This window comes from Simochromis diagramma, unplaced genomic scaffold, assembly GCF_900408965.1.
Source record: "Simochromis diagramma unplaced genomic scaffold, fSimDia1.1 OVJJ01000361.1, whole genome shotgun sequence".
NCBI lineage: Eukaryota > Metazoa > Chordata > Actinopteri > Cichliformes > Cichlidae > Simochromis > Simochromis diagramma.
The window spans coordinates 19,170,243-19,182,300 of record NW_024386860.1 but is presented as its reverse complement, the minus strand read 5'-3'; the positions used below and the strand labels follow the sequence as shown (position 1 = coordinate 19,182,300).

Here is a 12,058-nt window from a genome sequence, read left to right as displayed (position 1 = left end):
ATTCTTATATTTTGCTTGTTTTACGTTATTGTATTTTTGCACAACTCTGTTGCTTGTGAAGCTCGCACAGAAGAATTTCACTCACATGTACTGTACCAGTGTACCTGCACATGTGATGTGACAATAAAAGTGATTTGATTTGAGTCTGTGAGAAATGCCACAGATAACAGTCTGACATAAAACTTTAAGTTTGCACCAAAGAGGCGATTCCCAAAGAGCTGAAACGGCACAAGTGGCTCAGGGGGTTGGGAATTGCATCTGTAACCAGAAGGTCGCCGGTTCGATCCCTGGGCTCTCTGTCCTGGTCGTTGTGTCCTTGGGCAAGACACTTTACCTTACTTGCCTACTGGTGTTGGCCAGAGGGGCCGATGGCGCGATATGGCAGCCTCGCTTCTGTCAGTCTGCCCCAGGGTAGCTGTGGCTACAACTGTAGCTGCCTCCACCAGTGTGTGAATGTGAGAGTGAATGAATAGTGGCATTGTAAAGCGCTTTGGGTGCCTTGAAAAGCGCTATATAAATCCAATCCATTATTATTATTAAGTGTGAGGCCTGAAAACTCTGCAGTAGACCTGAGAGACAATCAGCCGATCGTCTGCTGCTCAGCCTCACAGGAGGAAACGCTGATGAAGGTCAGAGGAACGGGACTGATGGAGCGATGGAGCCACATCATGGTCAGCGTGTGCGAGGAGCTCCAACACTGACAGTCAGCGGCCCCCTGTGAGACGGAGGCTCAGTCACGGCTGCAGCTCAGTCTGTGATGTTGCAGATCTTTGATAAACGTTTGAATTCTGAACCATCACATGTGTTTTGTATGTTTTAATAAACACACTCATAGAGAATATAAAGAAATGAGGGTGGCTCATGACTTTTGCACAGTGTGCTTTCATCCACGCAGGACTGCAGAGAACTTTATTGTGTCAGACCGATCCAACAGCACCACCTGCTGGCTGGAGGCCTCAGTCACAGCTGTGCCCCTGCAGTTTTTTCTGAGCACGAGGCGTGCAGCGGGGGCGGACCTTCATGCCTGCTGTCGGCGGGTTTCCAGACTCTGATTCAGCAACTCTTTTGATCATTTTGGATTTTATTAGTGAAACAGGAACACGGATTCATGCTCGTGTTCAACAACACCTGCTAAAAAAAACAAAAACAAAAAAACAACAACCCATAAAACGTTGGTGCTTCATCGCTGTCTTCCTCCGACAGGTCAGAGGTCAGTCCTGTTGACCATCTGGCTGAACTTCTCCTCCAGGGCTTGGGAGGTGATGCGAGGCAGACCGTTGTCCAGAGGGGAGCCCTCCACCAGGCTGTTCATCGGTGTGGGCGGGACCTGAGACAGCTCGTCCTTCCTGTCTCCCGGGAAACCATACCCATCCCACGTCGTCAGGAAGTCTTTCATGATGGGGAGGAGCTTCTTCCGAGACGCCAGTGAGTTTCCTGGAGACATAGGGTGATGAAGTCACCATCAGTCCTGAGGCCACGCCTCTGCTCGCACCCCCCGCAGAGACACACCCTACAGAGCATAGCTAACGAGGCAGCAGAACATCAAGCATCACCTGTGCACACCTGCAAGATGTGTCTGATTACAGGAGTGTTACCTTGATGATAGGCTGAGATGTGAGAGTGGGGGCTGCTGAGTGGACTCAGGTTGAGGGCGGGGCTTTGGGCTTGTTCCAGGTACTGGCTCACCTGAGGAGGGAGGACACCTGAGCCGTCACGCAGAAGGAACAGCAGACTAAAGAAGGGGGAGGAGAGTGTACCTGTTCCCTGCAGGTGGTGCTGTGGCTGAACACAGCAAGTTCTCTGATTGGCTCTTTGCTCTCAGTGAAGAAGATTGTCATCAGCAGCAGCAAATCATATCCGTACTTCTGACAGAAACCTGAAAGCTCCGCCTCCAAGTCCTCCCTCTGCAGGAACTCCTGACACACACACACACACACACACACACACACACACACACAGCAGCATGTCTCGTCAGGTGTTCTGCGGCTCTGATGCCACCTGGTGGCAGACTGGTGTCACTGCAGCTTATTAGTATGACTAGTACAGTGTGCAGTACTGACCTGCAGTGAGATGTAGAGAACAGAAACGGAGAGATTCAAACTTCCTGAAACAGCTTTCATGTCCTTCAACAACATCTCCTCTGTGTTCAGACCTGCAAACGAAGTACTGCGTCAAATACTCCAATAAAAAAATATTACACCAAGTACAGTAAAACTGCAATACTAAAACAATGCTCCATTGAATTCTTTAATAAAAACTATAAAGGAAAAAGTACAAATCTGCAGTGTATCCACACCTGTGCAGGTGTGTTCTCAGTTATGACTGACTTCTCAGAAACTGACCTGAGACATCCAACTTGGCTCTGTGCAACTCCTGGAAGAGAGCGCCCCTCGGTGGCAGAGCAGGGAATAGGTTCTCCAGCGCTGCAGCATACTGACTGTCTTTGGGAGTGACTTTACCTGCAGCAGGTGACATGTCCACGCAGTCCACCACAATGGCAGCTGCAGATCAACACAGACAACCCACCAATCAGTCAACGGCACACTTCAGACACACAAGATTTACTCAATTCAGGTTTATTTATACAGACAGACCCGACAATAATACATAAAGAGAAAACTCAACAAGCACTTTGGCGACAGTTGGAAGGAAAAACTCCCTTTTAACAGGAAGAAACCTCCAGCAGAAGGAAGCTCTGCCTCCCATTCTACTTTTAAATACTCTAGGAACAACAAGTAGGCCTGCAGAGCGAGAGCGAAGTGCTCTAATAGGGTGATATGGTACTACAAGGTCATTAAGATAAGATGGGGCCTGATTATTTAAGACCTTGTATGTGAGGAGCAGGATTTTGAATTCTGGATTTAACAGGAAGCCAAAACAGGAGAAATCTGCTCTCTCTTTCTAGTCCCTGTCAGGACTCTTGTTGCAGCATTTTGGATTAGCTGAAGGCTTTTCAGCGAGTTTTTTGGACATCCTGATAATAATGAATTACAGTCGTCCAGCCTGGAAGTAATAAATGCATGAACTAGTTTTTCAGCGTCACTCTGAGACAGGATATTTCTAATTTTAGAGATGTTGCACAAATGGAAGAAAGCAGTCTTACATATTTGTTTAATATGTGCGTTGAAGGACGTGTCCTGGTCAAAAATGACTCCAAGGTTCCTCACCGCGTTACTGGAGGCCAAGGTAATGCCATCCAGAGTAAGAATCTGCTTAGATACCATATTTCTAAGATTTTCAGGGCCGAGTACAATAACCTCAGTTTGATCTGAATGAAGAAGCAGAAAGTTAGCGGCCATCCAGGACTTTATGTCTTTAAGACATTCCTGCAGTTTAGCTCATTGGTGTGTGTTATCTGGCTTCATGGACAGATAGAGCTGGGTGTCATCTGCATAGCAGTGTAAATGTATGCTATGTCTTCTAATGATACTGCCTAAGGGAAGCATGTATAATGTAAACAGAATTGGTCCTAGCACTGAACCCTGTGGAACTCCATAATTAACCTCAGTGTGTGAAGAGGACTCTCCATTTACACGCACAAACTGGAGTCTATTAGATAGATATGATACAAACCACTGCAGCACAGTACCTGTAATACCTACAGCATGTGAGGAGGAAGCATAGTCCTAAACAGAAGCCCCAGGTACACCACCAACCCGTTCATGTGTCTAACCGTTTTTCCCCACTCGGCGACACACCCGCCAGGGGTCAAACTCTGGTAATTGGCGATTCTGTTCTCAGACATGTGAAGCTAGAGACACCGGCAACCATAGTCAATTGTCTTCCAGGGGCCAGAGCAGGCGACATTGAAGGAAATTTAAAACTGCTGGCTAAGGGTAAACGTAAATTCAGTAAGATCATAATTCACGTCAGCAGTAATGACACCCGGTTACGCCAATCGGAGGTCACTAAAATCAATATTGAATCGGTGTGCAACTTTGCCAAAACAATGTCGGACTCTGTAGTTTTCTCTGGTCCCCTCCCCAATCAGACCAGGAGTGACATGTTTAGCCGCATGTTCTCCTTAAACTGCTGGCTGTCTGAGTGGTGTCCCAGAAACGATGTGGGCTTCATAGATAATTGGCAAACCTTCTGGAGGAAACCTGGTCTTGTTAGGAGAGACGGCATCCATCCCACTTTGGATGGAGCAGCTCTCATTTCTAGAAATATGGACCTGGAGAAATAGTTTGCTGCTTTATAAGAAAGCCCTCCGCAAAGCCAGAACATCCTACTATTCGTCACTGATTGAAGAAAATAAGAACAACCCCAGGTTTCTCTTCAGCTCTGTAGCCAGGCTGACAAAAAGTCAGAGCTCTTTTGAGCCAACCATCCCTTTAACGTTAACTAGTAATGACTTCATGAACTTCTTCACAAATAAAATTTTTATCATTAGAGAAAAAATTACCAGTAATCATCCCACAGATGTAATATTATCTACAGCTACTCTTAGTACTATTGATGTTAAGTTAGACTCTTTTTCTCCAATTGATCTTTCTGAGTTAACTTCAATAATTACTTCCTCCAAACCATCAACCTGTCTTTTAGACCCCATTCCTACAAAACTGCTCAAAGAAGTCCTGCCATTAATTAATGCTTCGATCTTAAATATGATCAACCTATCTCTAATAATCAGCTATGTAGCACAGGCCTTCAAGCTGGCTGTAGTTAAACCTTTACTCAAAAAGCCATCTCTAGACCCAGCAGTCTTAGCTAATTATAGGCCAATCTCCAACCTTCCTTTCATATCAAAAATCCTTGAAAGAGTAGTTGTCAAACAGCTAACAGATCATCTGCAGAGGAATGGTTTATTTGAAGAGTTTCAGTCAGGTTTCAGAGCTCATCACAGCACAGAAACAGCTTTAGTGAAGGTTACAAATGATCTTCTTATGGCCTCTGACAGTGGACTCATCTCTGTGCTTGTCCTGCTAGACCTCAGTGCAGCGTTCGATACTGTCGACCATAATATCCTATTAGAGCGATTAGAACATGCTGTAGGTATTACAGGTACTGCACTGCAGTGGTTTGTATCATATCTATCTAATAGACTCCAGTTTGTGCATGTAAATGGAGAGTCCTCTTCACACACCGAGGTTAATTATGGAGTTCCACAGGGTTCAGTGCTAGGACCAATTCTGTTTACATTATACATGCTTCCCTTAGGCAGTATCATTAGAAGACATAGCATACATTTTCACTGCTATGCAGATGACACCCAGCTCTATCTGTCCATGAAGCCAGATAACACACACCAATGAGTTAAACTGCAGGAATGTCTTAAAGACATAAAGACCTGGATGGCCGCTAACTTTCTGCTTCTTAATTCAGATCAAACTGAGGTTATTGTACTCGGCCCTGAAAATCTTAGAAATATGGTATCTAACCAGATTCTTACTCTGGATGGCATTACCTTGGCCTCCAGTAACGCGGTGAGGAACCTTGGAGTCATTTTTGACCAGGACATGTCCTTCAACGCACATATTAAACAAATATGTAAGACTGCTTTCTTCCATTTGCGCAACATCTCTAAAATTAGAAATATCCTGTCTCAGAGTGACGCTGAAAAACTAGTTCATGCATTTATTACTTCCAGGCTGGACTACTGTAATTCATTATTATCAGGATGTCCAAAAAACTCGCTGAAAAGCCTTCAACTAATCCAAAATGCTGCAGCAAGAGTCCTGACAGGAACTAGAAAGAGAGAGCAGATTTCTCCTGTTTTGGCTTCCTGTTAAATCCAGAATTGAATTCAAAATCCTGCTCCTCACATACAAGGTCTTAAATAATCAGGCCCCATCTTATCTTAATGACCTTGTAGTACCATATCACCCTATTAGAGCGCTTCGCTCTCGCTCTGCAGGCCTACTTGTTGTTCCTAGAGTATTTAAAAGTAGAATGGGAGGCAGAGCCTTCAGTTTTCAGGCCCCTCTTCTGTGGAACCAGCTTCCAGTTTGGATTCGGGAGACAGACACTATCTCTACTTTTAAGATTAGGCTTAAAACTTTCCTTTTTGCTAAAGCATATAGTTAGGGCTGGACCAGGTGACCCTGAATCCTCCCTTAGTTATGCTGCAATAGACGTAGGCTGCCGGGGGATTCCCATGATGCATTGAGTTTTTCCTTTCCAGTCACCTTTCCCACTCACTATGTATTAATAGACCTCTCTGCATTGAATCATATCTGTTATTAACCTCTGTCTCTCTTCCACAGCATGTCTTTATCCTGTCTTCCTTCTCTCACCCCAACCGGTCGCAGCAGATGGCCCCGCCCCTCCCTGAGCCTGGTTCTGCCGGAGGTTTCTTCCTGTTAAAAGGGAGTTTTTCCCTTCCCACTGTCGCCAAAGTGCTTGCTCATAGGGGGTCATATGATTGTTGGGTTTTTCTCTGTATCTATGAAGCGCCTTGAGGCGACTTTTGTTGTGATTTGGCGCTATATAAATAAAATTGAATTGAATTGAATTGAATGTTCTAATCGCTCTAATAGGATATTATGGTCGACAGTATCGAACGCTGCACTGAGGTCTAGCAGGACAAGCACAGAGATGAGTCCACTGTCAGAGGCCATAAGAAGATCATTTGTAACCTTCACTAAAGCCGTTTCTGTGCTGCGATGAGCTCTGAAACCTGACTGAAACTCTTCAAATAAGCCATTCATGTATTCGATAACCTTCAAACGCTCAGTAACACCAGGTGTGTACCGTAAAGCAGGTGAGCAAGCTGCAGGTCCAGGATCTCTGGAGCTCTTTTAATGATGCGCTCTGTCACCAAGGTAGCGCAGGATCCCACTGTTTCCGCAGTAACAGGACAGGTGGAGGAGGGTTCCCTCTCTAGATGGTGGTGGTCGATCACCTCTGCAACCGCCTCCTCTAGGTCGCTGTCTGAACTGCAGCAGAGACAGGATGTTAAGACAGGTGTGATCACCACTCAGGTGTGCAAGGTCATCTGTGAGGTGTTACCTGGGCAGCACGTTGTGGTCGACCAACGTGAGCCGCAGGCGGCTGGCCCGCTGCAGTGCTCGCAGGTCCAGCTGGTCCCTGAAGACGAGGAGGTCCAGAGACAGAGCGGCTTGGCGCAGCAGGAAGACGCTGTCCGAGCGCAGCCGCAGCTCCGATTGACGGATGTTCAGCAGCGGCAGAACGAGCATCTCGCCGTGTGCAGTCTGACAGGGAGAGAGAGACTTCAGGTAACCAAAGTGGGTTAAAACGTCTTGATGCATCTCAATCATTCAGGTAAGTAAATCTCCAAAAGTTGATTCTGTTCATGTGGACGTAGCGTTTTGTGGGAGAAACGTTTCGTCACTCATCCAGGTGACGTCTTCAGTCTCAGCTGACTGCAGGTTTCAATCTTATAAACAGTACATTTACATAATGACTGAAACAGCCCACTGAGGGAACAACAGGCTGGGAGGTCAGTTCCTTAATCTTAATTATGCAAATTCTCATGACCATTGATCAAAGACCTCTGATCAAAGACTATGAGTACCATTCACAGAGAGTTGGGGAATGGCTGCAATCACAGCATTGTAAGATGGCAAAAGATGTACCCTTAGGCCCCTCCTCCATTCAGAGATAGTCTTTGAGAATGGCCAATGGTCATGAGAATTTGCATAATTAAGATTAAGGAACTGACCTCCCAGCCCATTGTTCCCTCAGTGGGCTGTTTCAGTCATTATGTAAATGTACTGTTTATAAGATTGAAACCTGCAGTCAGCTGAGACTGAAGACGTCACCTGAATGCGTGACGAAACGTTTCTCCCACAAAAAGCTACGTCCACATGAACAGAATCAACTTTTGGAGATTCGGGTAACCAAGTTCATTACCTGTACTGGCAGCTGATTGGACTGTGGCTTACCTTAGACAGGAAGTAGGCATAGGCCAGGGCAGATACCATGGAGTCAATGTCGCAAGCTTCATTTCCCAGGACAACATGGAACCCAGGGCCGACCTGGTCCGAGCTCAACTGGGGAACAAAGAACAGAGCTCCTAACATACCGATACAACCCGGCACCACCAGAATCCCCTGGAAGCATCTGGTATAACCTGAAACCACCAAAAATCATTTGAAACCACCTGGGACTACTATCCCTAAACGCAGACATATTTAACGTCCACAGTCTCGTAACGTCTGCTCAGAGACTGCAGGTCATCTGTGCTTGGGTTAATGCTGGCTTTAACATGGAGAGGCTTCTTGTTTCTGCTGTAGTAAAAACATTTACTGTTAAACTGCAGTAATGTGTTGAAATGCCCCGCCCCTCCCCGTGCCTGGGTCTGCTGTAGGTTTCTTCCTGTTAAAAGGGTGTTTTTCCTCTCCACTGTCGCCAAAGCGCTTGCTCAGAGGGTCACATGATTGTTGGGGTTTTCTCCATTTTCTTTGTATTATTGTAGCGTCTAGCTTACAGTACATCAGTGTATTAATAAAACTGCATTCAATTTGGACAGAACAGGCGAGTTATAGAAACATGCCCCTCCTTACTGCTGCCTCTGCTGGACACCAGAAGAACTGCAGCAGTGGTGATCCTGACAGGTGTGTCTCACCTGACCTCACGGCTGACTGTCTCACTCACACCCACAGCTGCGTTTCCGGTCGTTGACGTGTGCAGCTCCACAGACTCGTGCAAACTATCGTAGTGCTCGGACCTTGTCACATGATGTAAACAGTGCCAGTCATTCTGCAGCAGCGCGAGCTAACAGGCTAACCCGTATATGTGTGTGTGTGTGTTACCTTCACGGCCCGCTGGCAGCTCGTCAGAAACTCCTCCATCTGCTCCGTTAGCTGTTAGCTGCTAACAAACGGTCGGCTGTCTGTGACTCGCTTTCACCTGATAAATGTACGCGAGACAGAAACGTGCGGTGGGCGTGGCTTGTCAGGACCCGTGTACGGATCGCCTTTGAACCAAAACACTAAAACTTCGCGTCCCGTTTGCAGGGACCACGTGACCAGTTTCTTACTGATGATTACGTGCCTTTTTTTTTTTACTTTCGCCTTGTAATAGGCCTTTTTCTTAACTAGGTGTGACCAAAAAGCAGGTAAAACTGTGTCAGTAACCATGGTAACAGTCTCAGTGACCCTCACTTGCAGCAGGTGTTTGTGACGTATTTGATGTATGAAGCTAGAATTTCACAGTAATCGTGATGAAGGTGCAAACTGTGGAGGCGTGGGGCAGATGAGCGTGCGCTGAAGCTCGTTGGTCCCTGTGCTGGGAAATCTACGGCCCGCGGCCCTGAAGCGGGCCTGTATTTCCACCTACAGTGATGAAACCAATGCATCATCGGCTGCCGTCCTTCATCTGTGTCTTTATCGCAGCATGACGGTTCAGACAGGAAGTGAAAGAGTGAACCCGAAATGCGAGGTCTCCACAGAAACGTGTTAGAAACCCAGATTATTTCAAACCTGTATGACGTCCACTTTATTCTGTCTTCTAATTATTCTGCTTCCTGTTTCTTCCACCACTCCATGCCTCCAGTAATGATGACGCACTCTCCTGCTGGAGCCTCAGCCGGCCGCCACTCTGATGTGCAGAGCGGGCGCTTGGTGGCTCCTGCGAGGCACCGTCACACAGGTGTCTGCTGCTTGTGGTTCTGCATCGTCCTACAGACGCTTCATGAAACAAACGTCCCCATAAAAGTCATTGATTGTGTTATTTACGTAAACAGCTGTGACAATCCAGTCATGTGTTCTTGTTTATCTATTTGTTTGTTTAGTTGTTGGTTTTTCATGGTCACTAAATGTTTATTAACAAAACTAAAAATAAACAAAAACACGTGACAACCGGAAACAAACTTCCTGTTTGAGACAGGCAGCTCTGCAGATACCTACGGCAGCCTCACGCACGCGCATGACACTTCTGTAAACATGGGCGCGTGACGGTCGGAATGCCGAAAGGTTATGAGCCCTTCAATGACCTGATTAAAGCTGGGAAATATCATCTCGTGCTGCCTCAGGCTGCTGTGTTTGTATCCTGACAGGACAAACGACTCAAAGACGCGGTGAAACGGCGCCAGCATCCCGGAAACAGCCGGACTCACGTTTCATTTTTCTCACTGCAGCCTTCAAAGCCGGGCTGTCAAACTTAACTGTGAGCCACTGCTGCACAGCAAAAGCGTTAAATATGTTGGTGTTAGTGCTTTAATATGACTCACAGTAGAGTCACGGTCTTTAAATGTAAGCCTGAGGTGTAAAATAATACTGTTAAAATCGAGTGTTTCTATATCAAATCTGGAGGCGTTGCAATGGAAACGTGAACTCTTGACCTCTGAACTCCTAAACGGACTATGACACTAATAAAATAAATTCAGACTCCGCCCCTCATTTTTAAAAAAATATTACTATTACTGTTGTTGTCGTTTGGCGCTATATAAATAAAATTGAATTGCTTTTTTTGAGTTGAGACAAAGCGGCGTGAAAGGCATTAGCCTCGCTGCTCGGTGAAATCTGTTGTTTGCAGCCAAACACTATAGCCTTGGAAAACAGCTTGTATATGAATATTCAGTCAGGTTTTGGCTCAATTACACCTAAAACAATGTTTAGATTGTTGACATAATGATGCTACGTGAAGCCTGAAAACCACCAAACCGACGTAGCAAACAGCAGAAGCGCTGACTGTGGGTCGACATCCCTGCAGAGTTTTGTGCACACGGTTTAGGTCAAAATGAAACAGACTGTTTTAAATGTAGTTCGGCATTAACTGTTGTCTGTGTTCTTCGGTTGTTTGAGAGAGCACCATGTTAACAAACGTGCTCTGATATTGGCTTTAAATATGGGCAATGGATTCGTATCTGGAACTGTCTTTTGGGAAAATACAAGCCACATGTTACTCAAAAATTATTCTTTTTTTTTTGTACTGTGCTGCAATTAATTAGTACACAATTAATTTTTATTGACTCTGCACACAGGATATGCTTGGGTGGAGTTAGAGCTCCACAAAGTGATGAAGGGAGGACGTTCATATTGTACTGAAGAAAAGAGTAATGAGCGTGCTGTTTGCACTGACCAGCTCACCTATGTCCCTTTGATAAACAATATTCTAATGAAAGTCAGAACATGTACACGTGGTGCACAGTTCAAAACAAAGGTTTTTCCGAAAAACATGGCCTCTTTTTAATAAACGTTTGTTTCCAAAGGAATTTGTAAAATTTCAGAAGTTTTACAATGAATTAGAAGATAACTCCGATGTAGTTAAAATAAAACACTCTGTGAGAGTTAATATATAAACTCTTAACACCTAGTTAGCATTAACAAGTGTTAAATGATCAACTCCAGACAGATTTGGTTTTAAATCAGAGTTAACGCACTGGCTCTCCACAAACATTAAACTCTGTGGTGTGGATCCACGTAGACACTTTAATTGTGTTGAAATTGTTGTGGAGTTTTCTGTCAAAAAAAAAAAAGTGGCCTGCAACACGGTCACTGTGATCAAGCGGTTTTATTTCTGCATGCAGGCAGGAGAGCCAACACACATCAAACATCACAGTTCAGTCATGCGAGCTCTGAGACAGGAGTGGTTACAAACATCACGCTATGAAAGGGAACAGTGGGCGCGCTGTTTTGTGCCGTTGGCATTATCAGCACCTGTAAAGGGAGTTGTCTTCTCCATCTGCTGAGGCTGGAATAAGTTCATCTAGTTTTAGAAACTTTCACTGAACAGTCTATTACAGCGTCACAGCTCAGCACATAAATACTCTAAATGAGAACAATAGAAATTTTCTATTACAAAATCAAATCTGACCGCGTTAATCTGGGCATGCTGTGTGCCGTCTCATTGGAGGGCCACTTTAGTGTTCAAGTAGTGCAAAACAAACAAACAATCGCCAACAAATATTTCCTAAAACGTTTTGTTTGTTCTTTAAAATTTGAAATATTTTATAACAAGACAAATGTTTGTTCTGCCCTCTTAACTAACTGAAGCCTTTCATTGATCTACCAAATAAACACACTGGTCCTGTCTGTCTGTGCACACATGTGGCAGCACTGTGTTCGTATTTAATGCATAAGTGTGCACATGAGTGTTTGACTCTGTCACTGAGCAAACACAGACGATCCCTCAGCATGTTTGTAAGTACGGG

At 45.2% G+C, this 12,058-nt stretch overlaps 1 protein-coding gene and 1 long non-coding RNA gene across 4 annotated transcripts; one reads left to right on the top strand and one right to left on the bottom strand.

Moving 5' to 3' along the window:
• Positions 1 to 701: 701 nt before the first annotated feature.
• Positions 702 to 8,887, bottom strand: prune (prune exopolyphosphatase). Of its 3 annotated transcripts, none has more exons than XM_040030992.1 (10): positions 8,718 to 8,831; positions 8,469 to 8,632; positions 7,848 to 7,955; positions 6,952 to 7,154; positions 6,694 to 6,878; positions 2,343 to 2,501; positions 2,061 to 2,152; positions 1,758 to 1,916; positions 1,596 to 1,686; positions 702 to 1,434 (listed from the first exon to the last, which is right to left on the bottom strand). In XM_040030992.1, the coding sequence occupies exons 3-10, from the start codon at positions 7,884 to 7,886 to the stop codon at positions 1,205 to 1,207; spliced, it is 1,158 nt and encodes a 385-aa protein (XP_039886926.1). In that variant the 5' UTR covers positions 7,887 to 7,955; positions 8,469 to 8,632; positions 8,718 to 8,831; the 3' UTR covers positions 702 to 1,204. The 3 variants fall into 3 exon arrangements, with proteins under 3 accessions (XP_039886926.1, XP_039886925.1, XP_039886924.1); XM_040030991.1 differs by having other exon boundaries at positions 8,531 to 8,632; XM_040030990.1 differs by lacking the exon at positions 8,469 to 8,632 and having other exon boundaries at positions 8,718 to 8,887.
• Positions 8,888 to 9,058: 171 nt separating this feature from the next.
• On the top strand, positions 9,059 to 9,764 carry LOC120733012. The gene is made up of 2 exons (XR_005695724.1): positions 9,059 to 9,345; positions 9,460 to 9,764. It is a non-coding gene; the product is annotated as an uncharacterized LOC120733012 (long non-coding RNA).
• The last annotated feature ends 2,294 nt before the right edge of the window (positions 9,765 to 12,058 follow it).